Genomic DNA, 16,076 nt, shown 5'->3' with positions numbered 1-16,076 from the left:
AACAATAAAATGACCGACAAACAAATAACAGAACTGACAAACACAGAATTTTAAACAAAAGCTAGCCGCTCTAACAGGACAGTTAAATGAACTTAAGGGAACAGCCCCACAAATTGAGACTTATACGGAAATACAAATAGTACCAAGCATCAAGTGCGATGAGCCCCTGGACATTGTAAAGTTCATTCCGGAATTTTGCGGGAAGCAGGAGGCCTACGTTTCATGGAGACAGGCCGCCAGCGTTGCCTACAGGGTATTCGAGCCTTATAATGGCAGCTCTAGACATTGCTATTATACGTAACAAAGTAAGGGGTTCAGCGGACGCAGTACTGGCTTCATTCAACACAGTACTTAATTTCAGAGCAATAATTGCCAGATTGGATTTCACATTCGTTGACAAAACGCCAGTGCACGTGATCCAACAGCAATTAAGCACACTAAGGCAGGGTGACCTTTCCTTGTTGAAATATTATGACGAAGTGGAGAAAAAACTCACACTCCTAACAAATAAAACTTTAATGACTCATGATCCAGCCGCAGCGGCTGTTTTAAATGCGAAATTCAGGAGCGATGCTCTCCACACTTTTGTCTCGGGACTAAGAAAGTCATTAAGATAGCCCGTCTTCCTAGCACAGCCCCAAGATCTTCCAACTGCTTTAGCTCTGGCACAAGAAGCCAAGTCAAGCAATGAAAGAAGCATTTTTGCAGCCAATTTCGCAAAACACCTCGAAGAAAAACCCCAGAAAAATAGTAGCCAAAGGACCCAAAACTGGTGTCAAAACGGCCAAAAAGAAAATGACGGCGGTTCTCAGAGAAAGAACCCCAATTTTCAAAAAACTCAGAATAGTCAAAGTCAACAGAAACCAAACAGTTCAAAGCAACGCTTTCAATTTCAGAAACCACAGGGGCGTGGCCCCGAACCAATGGAGGTAGATACCTCGTCCCGCTTCAGACAGCCCACACAGGGTTATCGGGGTAATGCAAACTATGGGGATCATTCCATGAGGACCCAGCAAAACATTAACCACTTGCCCAAAGAAGAAAGTAGCGAAGGTAGTTATGAGCCATGCTCCCAACACGAAGTGGAGGAGGTCGAAGAAGACCTGTCAAGTGCAGATAGTTGCAATTTTGTAGTGAAAAGTCCCTGCTACCGTTTGTAAGACGTTGCAGGGTTGCAGGGCGGGAAATATGGCTTCTGATAGACACATATTGGACGTCAGTCGAGAGCCCATTTCAGGTCAAATCGATCCACGGGCACAAAAAAATTGAACAGAAATGTCCCATTTATCTTTTCAATACAAAATCATATTTCTTTATGCTAGACTCATTAAGAGACTTCGATGGTATAATCGGCCTCGACTGATAGACACATATTGGACGTCAGTCGATACCCCATTTCATATCAAATCGATCCACGGGCACACAAAAATTGAACAGAAATATCTCATTTATCTTTTCAATACAAAATCATATTTCTTTATGCTAGACTCATTAAGAGACTTCGATGGTATAATCGGCTTCGACTTGTTAAAAAAAGTCAACGCCCAAATATACTTAAACAATATTATTAAATATGACCAGGGAATGAAGAAAATAGAGTTCACGGCATGCCAACAAGTGAATCACTTCCAAATAGTTGACGCGGATGTTCCCGCCGCGATCAGACCCACTTTCAATCGTATGATTGACCGGATGATTGACGCCTTTGCAGACGTTAACAAATCGCTTCCTTATAACATTCACACTAACGCCACAATCCGAACGGACGGCGAACTAGTATATTCTAAATTATACCCATACCCAATGGGTGTGTCGGAATTTGTCAATGCAGAGGTTAAACAACTTCTGGCAGACGGCATAATTAGACCATCAAAATCTCCGTATAACAACCCGATATGGGTTGTGGATAAGAAAGGAGTTGACAACTCCGGTCATAGAAAGAAACGTCATGTAATTGATTTTGGCAAGTTAAATCAAAAAACAATCGATGATAAATACCCTATCCCATCAATCAAAAAACAATAGATGATAAATACCCTATCCCATCAATATTCACTACATTGGCAAACATGGGCGAAGCTCAGTATTTTACCACACTGGATCTGAAATCGGGATTTCATTACTATCAGAAAGGGGCAGAGAAAAAACTGCATTTCCTGTAAATAATGGGAAGTACGAATTCTGCAGGCTTTCCTTCGGGTCAAGGAACGCCCCTAGCATTTTTCAGAGGGCAATAGACGACGTCCTCAGGGACCACATTGGGAAAACTTGTTATGTATTGAATGGGTCTTGAAAAGTCTTAGACACGTAGGCATGGATTCATTAGGATTCACTGTATGCAGAGGTGGAATCCAGACGTCGGCCGCTAAAGTACGAGCCATAAAAGATTTCCAACCGCCTAAAACATTGTTTAGCCTTCGATCATTTCTCGAGCTAGCAAGCTACTATAGTGCTTTATTGCGGGTTTCGCCAACATCGCAAGACCTCTAACGGAGATTTTAAAAGGTGAAAACGGGAAAATAAGCGCCAGCCAGCCTTTAACAGACTAAAAGAAATTCAAGCGTCAGATGTTGTCATATACCGACTTCAAAAAACCATTTGATCTTACAACAGACGCGTCAGGTCAAGGGCTCGGAGAGGTGTTGTCCCAAGGCGGCCGTCCGATTATAATGTTCCTTCGCCACAAATGAGTTAGAGCTTCTTGCCATTGTGTGGGCACTAAAGAATCTCAGAAACTACCAGTATGCAGTAAAAAATTTAAACATCTATACAGATCATCAACCTTTAACCTTTGCCGTATCGGAAAAAAATACGAACGCTAAGATAAATCCTTGGAAGGCTTTCATGAGCATAACGCTAACATCATTTACAAGCCTGGCAAAGAGAACTTTGTGGCAGATGCCCTGTCTCGCCAAAGTATCAACGCCTTAGAAGATTCGACAGATTTTGACATTGCTACAGTCCATAGTGAGGAGTCTCTTACTTACACAATTGAGACGACAGACAAGCCAAGTCAATTGCTTCCGAAACCAGATAATACTGGAGGAAAGCCCCGATCCACAGCATAGGACATACATCCTGTTCAAAACAAAAACCAGACATGTCATACAGTTTTCCGATCGGAACTCACTGTTCCCAACTCTTCGAGAAGCTGTGAACGCAGAAGCGACCAACGCAATATTTTGCGAGCTTCCCATTTTGGCCTTCATACAACACAAATTGGTCGAAGAATTCCCCTCTACTGCTCATAGACATCTCAGACACAGCAGAACAAAGGGAAATTGCTATAGCTGAGCATAATCGTGCTCACCGCGCGGCGCAAGAGAATGCGCAACAAATACTTTGAGACTATTTTTTCCCAAAAATTGGTCGTCTTACAACAGAAATAGCGGCAAACTGTCGGGTGTGCACGATGAACAAACACATTCGTCACCCAATTAAACAAGAAATAGGGAAGACCCCAATACCGTCATATACCGGAGAAATTTTACACGTTGACATTTATTCCACTGACCAGAAATACTTTTTGACTTACACTGACAAATTTTTTATACCCTGAACCCATTGAAAATGGGAAATCAGGGTATAATGGTTTTGTTGAAATGTAGGCGTGGCAGACCCCACAAAGTATATATATTCTTGATCAGGGCGACGAGCTGAGTCGATTTGGCCCTGTCCGTCTGTCTGTCTGTCCGTCTGTCCGTATGTTTGAACGCGTCGATTTCCGAAGATATACGAGCTAGAGACTTGAATTTTTTTTTTAAATGACCGTATATACAGCGCGGACGTCGAGTTTGGTTTTAAAATTCGATAAATCACCCCGTTATGTTTTTATCGAGTAAAAACATTCAAGTTCAAATCAGATGCCACTATAGCTAATTGTGAATGATTTTTCTTTTTTTTTTAATTTCTCAAATATTCAATAAGTTAAAGTTTCATTAAATTCCGTTCAGTCAAAAATCACATCAGCAGTTAGTTTCGTTTAGTTTTGGTAGATGGCGCTGCAGCAGTGAATCTATTTGAGTTTTGCCAGCGCCACTAGCAGGAGTGAGGTGGCCAAGTGTGTTAGCTGCATGACGCTCGATCGGGAAGTTGTGGTTCGAATCCCGATCGGTGCAACTAATGTTAACTTTTTTAATTGTTTTAAAATATTTTTATATTTTATTAAATGAGTTTGGTATTTTATTTATATTTTTAAATACATAGAAATTGAAATTTCAGCCATACTAAATGGGCATTTTTATTTGTTGGGTTCAGGGTAGTATCTAGTCGAGCACTCTCGACTAGAGTTTTCTTACTTGTTTAAATTTGCAATCATCCAACCCATTTATTCACGTGCGATCGTCGACATAAAGGCTCCACTGCTACAACTCCTGAACGACTTCCCAAAAACAAAGACGATTTACTGTGACAACGAAAGGTCTATAAATTCAGAGACCATTAGATCAATGTTGTCAAATAACTTTGACATCGCGATTGTAAATGCTCCGCCCCTACATAGCACGTCGAACGGGCAAGTAGAGCGTTTCCACGGTACTTTAGGGGACATAAGTCGCTGTCTTAAAAGCAGGAACCATATTGAAGACACTGTCGACAATATCCTCCTTGCGACGATAAAATATAAGTCGATTCACTTGCTTACGAAAAAGAAGCCGATAGAAATTATCCATTCAATCCCTATTGAAGCTGCTGTGAAAAGAAAATCACGGCAGCACAAGAAAAATCGTTGGAAAACCAGAACAAGAACAGGGTCCAGAAAAATTATAAAGTAGGTGAGAAAGTATGGTTAAAAACGAACAGAAGATTGGGAAATAAACTTTCGCCCCTATTCACTGAAGCAACAGTTGAGGCGGACCTGGGTACGACGGTTCTAATTAAAGGGAGGGTGGTCCATAAGGACTGTCTTAAGTAGAGAAAAACTTGTTCCTCAGAATTTGAACTTTTAGACGAATAAGTTTTAAATACATCTCACTTTAGGTTACGATACTTTTTGGCTCTGACAATGACAACGCTGCCTGTGACCGAAGCGACACTAAGACTTAATGACTATTTACACGCGGACTACATTCCCATAGCTGACGGAGACGTGACAATCTGGGACGAATACAGGTACTTGGGACACACGACAAACTTAACATCATTCAAAACTTACGTTGACGAAACAAGACAACTAATAGACAACCTACTCAAAGACCACATGAAACAGGCACTGAAGTCCGACTTTCAACATATAGCCACATTAATTACAATTTTAAATGTTCACCATAGGCAATCTGGAAGCATAAACTTGATAGGTAGTGCCCGCCCTTAAGGTAATTGCAGGAACCCCAGATTCTGACGACTGGGAGCAAATAAAGTTCAAGCAGAGTCAGTTAATAGATTCAGAAAATAGACAAATTGAAATAAACAATAAATTTCAAGTACGACTTAATTAAGTTTCGAAGGCACTTAATGCAATTCTAAAACCCGATGCAAAAGTTGAGCATCTCTATTCAACAATTCTAGCGAAGAACAGAATTATAATTGCTAATCTTGAAGACCTAATTCTATCCGTAACACTTGCTTTATTAGCCCACTTATCTTGGATAGCATTGACATTAAAGAGTTGTTAAATGAGCATCTCAGAATATTAGTGTAGTAGACCTTTTAGAGGTATTTAATGCTAGATACATCTAAAAGGTCTACTACACTAATATTCTGAGATGCTCAGCATTTCAAAATTCTGTACTTTTATATTTTCTTATAAGATATCCCCAACCTAAGTTAAATTGTAGGAAAATAGACATTTTCCCGGTTGAACACAATAATGTAATAATAGATCTAGAAGAGGGTGGGTGGTGGTGATGAAAAGGATTGCATCAGAACCTTTTAAAAGAGCTACAATATGGCGATGAATAAAACTATAACAATTTTCGCATGTCACTCAGTGATTTCAATTTTTTATTAGAAAAAGTAAATTTTTTCAGCAATTTCGCGATAAGCATATTGTTTTTTATACTTATTTTTCAAGTCTGCTGACGAAACATCCCATAAAACTCAAAAATTCTCGTACAATTAAATTAATCCAATCGTTTTCTCGCGATCTCACTTTTTGCTTTGCTTGCTGCAATATTGCGGCTGAAAGCAAACAAGTTAACGGTAAAATTCTGTATTCAGACGACAGGCAAAAAAAGTTGCTGCAAACAGTTATTGCAAATTTTTTGTTTGCAGCAAAATGTTTGCACTCGTGTTCAAACGAGCAAATTTGATTGCAGCTATCAACTTGATGCAAAATGTTTGCATCGTGTGTACCTAGCTTAAGCTCTCTCTCGTCCGAATATAAACCAAGTCATATATGTTTTACTGGTTGGGTTCTCCCCTTGATGGGTTGACTGGACTCTCCAACCTCCTTAGATTGTCGATAGTCTTAACTTATATATGTATATATAAGATATGTTAATATGTTCTTACCAGTGTTACAGTTGACTTCTATAGATGAACTAGGTACTTGGGAAACTCTGTTTCTATTCTTGGCAAAAGTTTCAAAGGTAGAACTAGATGCAGATGTCTCCAATTTATTGTCGCATGGTTTTGAACCTAATTTAGCTCTGTTTAAAATGAAACCAGCTTCTCCGGCATTTGTCGGCCAATTCGTACCGAGCAAATCGGCCAAATCGACGTTTTCTTTTTCCAGACGATTACTAACAATGCTTATATTTTGCTCCTTTCTACTAACGTCTTCAATGTCACTATTAGTCATAACATTAGTATCGCTTTCATTAATATTTGATTCGGTTCTCTTCATTGTGTCAAAAATATTCTCGTTTTTCTGACAACTTACTAGACTTGATCCTTTACGTCCCATAGGTATCAGAATGTTATTTAAATATAATTTATTACTATTATTATATTTATTTATCCCGTTTATAGATGAATCATTTTCTTTAATAGACTCACTCATGAATTCGGAGTCGTATTTATCTGTGTTTCGATTCACGTCTGTTTCTATCAATGAATCATAAAAATGAGCTGTAGGCTGTCGTTTCTTGGACTTGTGATCACTTCGCTGTCCATTTAATGTTGATGGCACAATGGATGTGTACACACGATCAATAGTTTCGTTGATCAATTGTCTGGCGGATAGTTTATGTTTTGATTCACTTGATACAGGAGCTATCCAATTAGCAGTGGTAAATATTGCCAAGTTAGGTTCACACTGCATGTACTTCGTAGCGAACTGAATTTCCTTGGCTTGAGGTGAGTACCCGTTATTGAGATGCTAAGATAATACAGCAATTTATATATATTAGTGGAGAATTGATTAATATTAGTAACATTCAAGTAACAAACCAAAATTTCCAATCCAAAATAATATCCTACGGAATTGAGTTCTTGCACTGGACCAATGTAACGTATAATACAATCAAAATTCGTGTTTCCATTTTTAAACAATTCTCCACGCACACACACAACGTCATTGACTTTTAAGTTAGTCAACCAAAGACATTCTTCGCTATTGTTAACTAAACGTAACCGACTTTCAAGACTGTCAATGCTAATAACAAATGGCCAAATTTCCTCTGCTACTTTAACCAAGTAGCTCGTCCTGATTTCGTAAAATTGGTTATTTGTAACAGCATTGAAGTTTAAAATTTGAACAATACATTCGTCACTTTCTTTACCATCAGAAGTTCCAATAATTTTTATTAATGATCCAGGAAAGACCATTTGTTTGTCGAGATACATAGAGGGTTTACTTTCACCATTATCGGATAAAGATATAATTCCAGATTTGGTTAGCTCTATCTGTCGATTAACGAGCGCGTATTTAAGATATTTTAGATTAGTTTCCATCTAATTCAGATACCAAAATAGTTAACAATGAATATAAAGGTTACAAATAACAAATAAATAAATGAAATAATATCGATATATGTATGTAAGCATATTTATAAAAATCGATAAGAAAATGAATTGCGTTTATACGTAAAAATAGACATAGAAACAGAACATGATTTGTATCATGTATTATTGTTAATTTAACTTCTAAATTCAGCTTTACCACTAACCAGAGAACACATAGACCGGAAAAGTAGTGTAAAGCGGTTTGCACACTTTTTTTTCGGGAGTTATCTCCCAGACCCATTCGTATTTGCTAGACTTTTCACTTTTAGGTTCGGGCTAGAGGAGCCAAACTATCGATGGTGGGTCCCATCGATTGAGGACGATAGTAATTTTCAAACCGTCGATAGCGGTCGACAGTCGCCAAAAAAAGAAAAAAAAAACAGTGATTCGTATCCTTACAAATTTGAACTTATATGAACGTTTCAATTTTGTGAAATTACGTTTTAAAATAAAAGCTGAATTGACTTAAAAGCTAAAACCTAAAAACTATTATGTTATGTTTTTTATTGTAGTGATCGATTTTTGTTGTCTGCAAATAAGTGTCTTTTACTCACACAATAAAAAAGACTGACAGAAATTGTTTTTGTCGCGTATGGTTTAGCTCGCTCGCGCTCTGAGCGAGACAGTTATTTCAGTTTTCGTTTCACTCAAGTCAAGCACTAATCGTTTGCTTGAGTTAAATGAATTGTCTTTTGCGTATGTATGGGTAAGCACACGCGATTGTTGCGTTCTGTAATATGTAACATATTGCAAAAACTCAAACCGCTTATTTCTGCGTGTTAAGTGATTTTTAAAGCTTGTGGTATTTCCACTTGTTTTGCAGACCTTAAAGCAATTTCTGCACACCGCACAACCATCTTTTCCTTTTTCAAAATATTTCCACACTTCGGATTTTTTTGGGACTCCCACGGTCTTATTTTCTTCATCGGAGTCAACCCTCGCCGCGCCTAAAACACACAAGCTATGATTCCAAGCTTTTCCAATAGGATATATAAATTGTACTTACGTTTTCTTCCCAAAAACTGATCCATTTTTTTTCTTTCTATTGCAATTAAATTAAATCAATTTGTATCATAGCTCACAAATAACTGTTAACACTTTTTCGTTGTCTGCAAAAAAGTGTCTTCCAGTGACACAGTCAAAAAAACTCAGACAGAAACTGTTTTTGTCGCGTCTGGCTTAGCTTTCTCGCGCTCTGAGGGAGATAGTTGTTTCTGTTTTCGTTTCCTCAAGTCAAACACTGATCGTTTGCTTGAGTTAAATGAAGTAACGGTAAGTTGCGTTTGTATGGGTAATCACGCGCGATTGCTGCGCTCTTTTTGTATGTATGTTTGCGTGTATTTACATGCACACGAAGGCAAAAACATTTTCTGCTGAGTTTGTTAATCAAAGTGTTTTTTGCTGAGAGGCTTTGTGTGAGAGAAAATCGTGTTAGTTTTACGCGACACTCATGTGAGAGCGTCACACGAATGAGTCATTGCATTGCGTCTGAGCGAAACAGATGCTAAAGAAAATAGAGAGTGACGCTCAGAGAGAGACGTGTCTGCACAATTTTTGTTGGTTATGATGCGAGAAAGAGAATAAACGAAAAAACGCTCAACTCTCATTTGCAAGCTCTGATTTGTATACAATTTAGCAAAATTAAATAAATGCGCTTCTTACACAGTTAAAACCAACGCCAAGAATAACCATTTTTTCGATATATCGATACTAAGAAAGCCATATCGATCTTTTGCCAAAATTCGAAAATATCGATTATAACGATTCCGATCCGATATTTTTGCAGCACTAGCTCTTGCTGCCTGTAGCAATTTTAGAGCCCTGAATTTGCATTTGGTAGATGCTTTGAACTGCTCACACACATACATACGTTTGATTGTGGGTACGCAGGGGCCGCGATGCTCACAAGTTATGGGCTAATCATTGTAAAAGCATTTGTGTGCCTATGTGCATGTGTGTATGTGCATGTCTGTATGCATGGGACATGAGCATTGGCGTGTGCCTACCACAACTTAAAATTGTGTGAGCGATTATGAGTTCAAATTGCAGAATCGAAGATCAATAAATTTTGTTTTTTTTTTTTTTTAAAGCCTAATTTGAACACTTTTAGACCTAGAGACTTTAGATTTACTGTGTATATACATTTTTTTAAGAATACGGGGATTTTGTAATTTACAGATTTTGGAAACCACGCCCCCTACGCCCCCAATTAAAAAAAAAAAAGTATTAGAAAGGAGCCTTGGGTTTCGGAATATACACTTGCCAGAAAAACTATGCGTACAGGCCTAACGTGCGACTTTGATAGAGAATAAATATGATAAATAATAGGATTATTATCAATATTATATTTTTTAGTGAAAAACTATTTAATAACACACATTTAACAACAATTTTTTTTTAAATAATATTAAACAGTTTTTTTTTATATTTTAAATAAGAAAAAAAACAACGAAAATTCACTTAGAAAAAGTTTGCGTACAAACTAAAAAACAAAACCAAAAATAACTTTTTTTCAATGAAAATTTAAAAATTAATATGACGTTGGATACCCCTTTCGCTTCTTGGTCTCTTCCAACCGTTTTGGCATCGATGCCACCAATTTCCGGGTGAAATCAGCCGGAATTTTGAGCCACTCCTCCATCAGAACCGATTTGAGCATGTCCTTTGAAGTAATTATTCGGTCTCTGATCCTGCGCTCCAAAAAATCCCATAAATGCTCTATGGGATTAAGGTCGGGTGACTGGGGAGGCGAATGAAGCTGGTATCTGGTATTATAGAGCAACCAGAGCTTGACATTGTGAGCTGTGTGTTTGGGATCATTGTCATGTTGAAAGACAAAGTCCTCCCCAAGACCCAATTGTCTGGCGCTTTGGTGTAAATTGTTTTTTAAGATATGGAGGTAATCCATATGGTTCATTGTGGACTCAATAAAAGCCAAATTGCCTACTCCACTTGCTGCCATACACCCCCACACCATTACGCCACCACCGCCGTGCTTAACGGTTGGAGTTAGATTTTGTACGTCGAACGCAGTGCCTCTCTTTCGCCACACAAGCTTTCTCCCCTTGATACCAAATATACAGAATTTGCTCTCATCACTAAATATCACTTGGTTCCAGTACTCAGGACTGACTTCCAAGTATTTTCTGGCGAAATCCATCCGTTTGATTTTATTTGCTTCAGAGATAAGTGGCTTCCTTCGAGCAACACGGGCATTTAATTCAATTGGAGTGGGCAATTTGGCTTTTATTGAGTCCACAATGAACCATATGGATTACCTCCATATCTTAAAAAACAATTTACACCAAAGCGCCAGACAATTGGGTCTTGGGGAGGACTTTGTCTTTCAACATGACAATGATCCCAAACACACAGCTCACAATGTCAAGCTCTGGTTGCTCTATAATACCAGATACCAGCTTCATTCGCCTCCCCAGTCACCCGACCTTAATCCCATAGAGCATTTATGGGATTTTTTGGAGCGCAGGATCAGAGACCGAATAATTACTTCAAAGGACATGCTCAAATCGGTTCTGATGGAGGAGTGGCTCAAAATTCCGGCTGATTTCACCCGGAAATTGGTGGCATCGATGCCAAAACGGTTGGAAGAGACCAAGAAGCGAAAGGGGTATCCAACCTCATATTAATTTTTAAATTTTCATTGAAAAAAAGTTATTTTTGGTTTTGTTTTTTAGTTTGTACGCAAACTTTTTCTAAGTGAATTTTCGTTGTTTTTTTCTTATTTAAAATATAAAAAAAAAACTGTTTAATATTATTTAAAAAAAATTGTTGTTAAATGTGTGTTATTAAATAGTTTTTCACTAAAAAATATAATATTGATAATAATCCTATTATTTATCATATTTATTCTCTATCAAAGTCGCACGTTAGGCCTGTACGCATAGTTTTTCTGGCAAGTGTATTTACATACATATGTACATTTGAGCATTCTGAAAGTTTCATGAAGATAGAACGGCTACAAGAGTAATTACTCAACAAATAAATTATCATAATATTGCCCTTACTGTATAAATTATTATTATTATTCTAATCACTCTGCACTTCTTTTCGGCACACATACATACACACGCACGTATTAGAACAGTAAGCAGCGACTGCGCTTGGACTGCGCTGTAGTGTGGGCAACATAATAAGAATTTATTTGTTGAATAATTTAATATCTAGACGTACAATCTTAATAAAACGTTCAGAGCGTAATCATATGGTAAAATGGTAAAATGTATGTACATTCCAAAGCACAAGTCTCTAGTACTTTAAATACGCCTTTTACAAAGGTGAAGGAGAGGGGTGGATATAGAGGTGGGGGTAAATTACAACCAAAACCGAAATTATATAAAATACATGTAAGTCTACATTTAAAATTTGGAAGCTCTAGCTCTAAAGGTTTAGGAGATATAATTAAATAACCAGCTTTCCATAAGGTTTTTGATTGATAATAAAATATCGGGAGTAGTTATCTCTATATAGAGAAAAACTCGATATGCGCGTTATATACACGGACCTAGGAAAACCAATTTCAAGTCTCTAGCTCTTATATCTTCTGAGATCGACGCGTTTATACATACGGACGGACGCACGCCTCCTTCTGCCTGTTACATACTTTTAACAAAACCATTATACCCTGATTTCCCATTTTCAATGGGTTCAGGGTATAAAAATAGAAATAGTTTTGAAACAAACTGTTATTTAAGCTTGCATAGCGAAAAAAAAATACATTTTACCTATTAACCAACGGCTATTTAAGTTCAGCACGCAACAAAGACACACGATTCGGAATCGCTTTCTCGCAAATTGCTTTAGGCTGATGTCAGAATGGCTGCGATAAGCGATGCGATAATATGGAGCGACAATAAGCCAGACAGCTCTACATGCAGATTTACATGTAATCGCTTAAAACATGTTAGAGTGCAAGCGAAGCGATAAGTAAACCGAGTTGCGAGAAAGCATTCGTTAAATAGCTAAAGCTTTTCTGATACGTGTGTTTTCGCTGCGTTCTGAGCTTAAATAACAGTTGGTTAGTAGGTGAAATATATTCTTTTTGGCAATTCAAGCAATATTTCTCTCTTTCACTCTGACATGACATCGCTTTGCAGATCGCTGCGATAATTATCGCTTATAACATCGCTTATCGCGGCCACTCTGACATCAGCCTTAAAGTTTGTTCGCGATAAATTCCCATTGCTTCCTTCCAAGTTAAGACTATATCGAACTCTTCAAATCGTTAGTCAATATGCTCCTTAAAAATTCACTCACAAGACAAACATAAATAGTTTTTAATTTTTTTAAACTAATTTAGAGCCGATACCTTCAAGAGACGCTGAGCATACATTTATGCATATCCTATATGGTTCTGATACGCCTCTTCCTGCTTATGTATTTGGGTAAACTTAAAAAGTAATAATGTATTTATACTTAGATAAAATATTTTGACCAATTTGAATATCAGACAAGTATATAAATATATATACATACTTGATTAATATTGCTTCTTGAAGACAACTGATTCTGAAATGTACTCGAATAAGCTTATATCAGCCCTGGACACTATGTCCGTTTTTTAAGAGTATGTCAATTTCTCTCTTTTTTTTAAGAGAAAATATCCCACCAATTGGCAAGCTGTTTGATTTTAGTTTTAAAATAATAAAATAAAGAAATGAACATGACTTGACTTTCAATAAATACTTTACCTACTACATTATTTCATATACATGGATTTATATACATAACTATAAGCTGGTTGTTGTTGTCATTATAATATTTTTTTATTTAACGGACTTGGGTTTAAGCTACCCTTGTTAGTATACATTCATACACTGAACAAAAAGTGCAGACAGAATTATCAAAATGCATGTGCTTTCATATATAATTTTTTTCTTGTACTTATTTTGTAAATTTTTCCTTATATTCGAGGGCATACATGTATGAAAACATAAACACTTAAGAAGGTACAATAACATTACGTATACATAGATACAATTTTGAAGTCGAACGAGCTTTGTTTATTCTTCCGCATAGTTTATTCAGCAAAAGTGTGTAAAAAAAAAAAAAAATAAATATTTATATATATAAATTTTTATTATAAGCCTTTAAATATGCTATAAATATTTTACCTCGAAATATATAATTATTTTTACCGTGTATTTACAGAATTCCCCGAATGTCTGCAAAAAATCCTCCAAGTATTTCGCAAGAGCAGAAAGTTAGCTACAATTCTTAAAACATTTAGTCCCGGGGTGCCTGTCACTGGGTAATGGTCTTCCACTAAATATTACTGAAACCAGTGTATGTGTTTTTGGCTTGTAATAAAGTATGTTAATACATACATACATACATATGTATGTGTTTATATAGTGAAATGTGTTTAATTGCTCGATTGTGTCTGTGCTTAAAATTATTCATATGGCTTTGAGTGTGCATAAAATAAGGACACAAATGTTCTTTGAAAAATTAATAGTTATGGCTTATGATATACATATATGTATGTTTATATTTATATACGTATATATGTGCATTCATATAAACAATTCTGATTGTACTGAGTGCTCGTTTTGGTGCATGAGTCCCTAAAAACGTATGTACACACATACATACTATGTATTATGTATGTATGTATTAGTATGTACGAACCTAAAAGCACAAACAATATTTGTTCATAAATACATATGTACATACATATATATAAATATTTACTTTTTGAAACAACATTACCGGAAAAGGTTTATTGCAATTGCAAATTTGAGTAGTTTTTTATTACGGGAAATACATACATGTGTATATACATATAGACATAAGAGTATATGTATGTATGTATCAAAATAAAGTAATGGAAGGATGTTTATATAATTACAAAGTTAACGAATGTAAGAACAGAAATTCCGAGTATTGAGCGAATTTAAGTGTTATAAGCATTAATTCCACTTACCTACAATACCAATTATTTAAAAAATTGATTTATACATACATACGTGTACATATGTATGTAAGTATACTTACATATACATATGTATGTAGGTACAAAACGATATATTTGAGTCCAATACTTAGCAACCTCTTACACACAAGCTTACTCGTATACATGTAAATACGTATGTATGTATGTCATGTATTACATATGTACATATGTATGTACAGTCGACTCTTGTTATTTCAAACCTGCGTTATTTCGAACCTCATTAATTCAAAGTAATCACTCTGTAATTAGAGCTAAAAATCCTTGCTAAGACGCGGTAATTCGTACTCATATGGTTAAACACTCTACAATTCGAAATATTTTAAGAGTCCCTTGAATTTCGAAATAACGAGAGTCGACTGTATATACAAATTTACATACATATATACGTGGAAACTGCTTACTTAACATTTAGAAAGCATAACAAATATTTGAACTTATGTTTATAATGTTATGTTATATGTGATTTAATTTTGAATATTTTTTGTTGACAGTCCCGGAATGGGCTCCGGTCCAGATGGTCACCCTAATGAACTGGCATAATATTGAAAGAAATTAATAAATATCTCAATAAATTTTTGGCTTTAGTTCGCCAAATTCAAGAAGCATTAATTAAAGCTTTGATTATTTCAGCAAAGAGTTTGAATGGTTTATTTATTAAGTTGTCCATAAACCCCTAAATCTTTCACTTTTTCATAATATCGTCATTGCTATTGCTATTATTCAAGTGTCTAAGAAAGTTTTCGGTTCGATCACATCGGATTCTCCGGTGATGGTTCTCAAGATCTTCGACTGACTTAATTCCGATGTCGATGGTAATGTAATTGTGTGTGTGTGCAGAACAGATGGCCGAACAAAATCAAATTTCCCGTTATAAGTTCGCAGCGACAGCTTATTCTTTATGTTAACGCTTTCATACCCACATACCACAATACCACATACCATACCACAAATAACGTAAATACGAAGGGCAATGTAATTTTGTAATACAATGTCTCATAAATATTATATTTAGATAAATATTAGCATTTAGAAACAATATTTTATTTATGTTGCCCGGATTATTTAGTTAGATAAGAAGATAAGAAAACGCTAACGTTTTACATGAGCATGGCAAACCCTTTCGAAAGTTTGGTATGCTCTATAAAACCACTGACCAGAGAACACATAGACTAGACATGTAGAACAAATTTTTCTACAGCAGAAAATGTTAAGTTGGTCG

The 16,076-nt window shown here is 36.3% G+C and overlaps 2 protein-coding genes across 20 annotated transcripts in view; one reads left to right on the top strand and one right to left on the bottom strand.

Annotated features, from left to right (window-relative positions):
* Window positions 1-7,923, bottom strand: part of CYLD (ubiquitin carboxyl-terminal hydrolase CYLD) — a 33,484-nt gene extending 25,561 nt beyond the window's left edge. For 3 of the 9 annotated variants that reach the window (XM_089464349.1, XM_089464350.1, XM_089464351.1), the window contains exons 1-2: window positions 7,330-7,917; window positions 6,451-7,258 (exon numbers count right to left, since the gene is read on the bottom strand). In XM_089464349.1, coding sequence (XP_089320475.1) covers window positions 6,451-7,258; window positions 7,330-7,833 — 1,312 coding nt within the window. In that variant the 5' untranslated portion in view covers window positions 7,834-7,917. Of the gene's footprint in view, window positions 1-6,450; window positions 7,259-7,329 lie in introns of all 9 variants that reach the window. The other 6 variants (XM_089464354.1, XM_089464355.1, XM_089464353.1 and 3 more) reach the window with 5 other exon arrangements.
* The window catches only part of LOC108609695 (dipeptidyl peptidase 4), a 48,619-nt gene that overhangs the window by 2,078 nt on the left and 30,465 nt on the right, over window positions 1-16,076 (top strand). For 2 of the 11 annotated variants that reach the window (XM_089464369.1, XM_089464364.1), the window contains exon 3: window positions 14,053-14,152. The exons of 2 other annotated variants lie outside the window; for them this stretch is intronic. The gene's annotated coding sequence lies outside the window, so the exon portion shown is untranslated. Of the gene's footprint in view, window positions 1-14,052; window positions 14,477-16,076 lie in introns of those variants that run through there. 7 more of the 11 variants (XM_089464367.1, XM_089464362.1, XM_089464368.1 and 4 more) reach the window with 4 other exon arrangements.

The sequence above is a fragment of the Drosophila arizonae genome, chromosome 3 (genome assembly GCF_054131065.1).
Source record: "Drosophila arizonae isolate 15081-1271.41 chromosome 3, UAZ_ARI_1.0, whole genome shotgun sequence".
Classification (NCBI taxonomy): Eukaryota; Metazoa; Arthropoda; class Insecta; order Diptera; family Drosophilidae; genus Drosophila; species Drosophila arizonae.
This window is presented reverse-complemented; position numbering and strand designations above follow the sequence as displayed.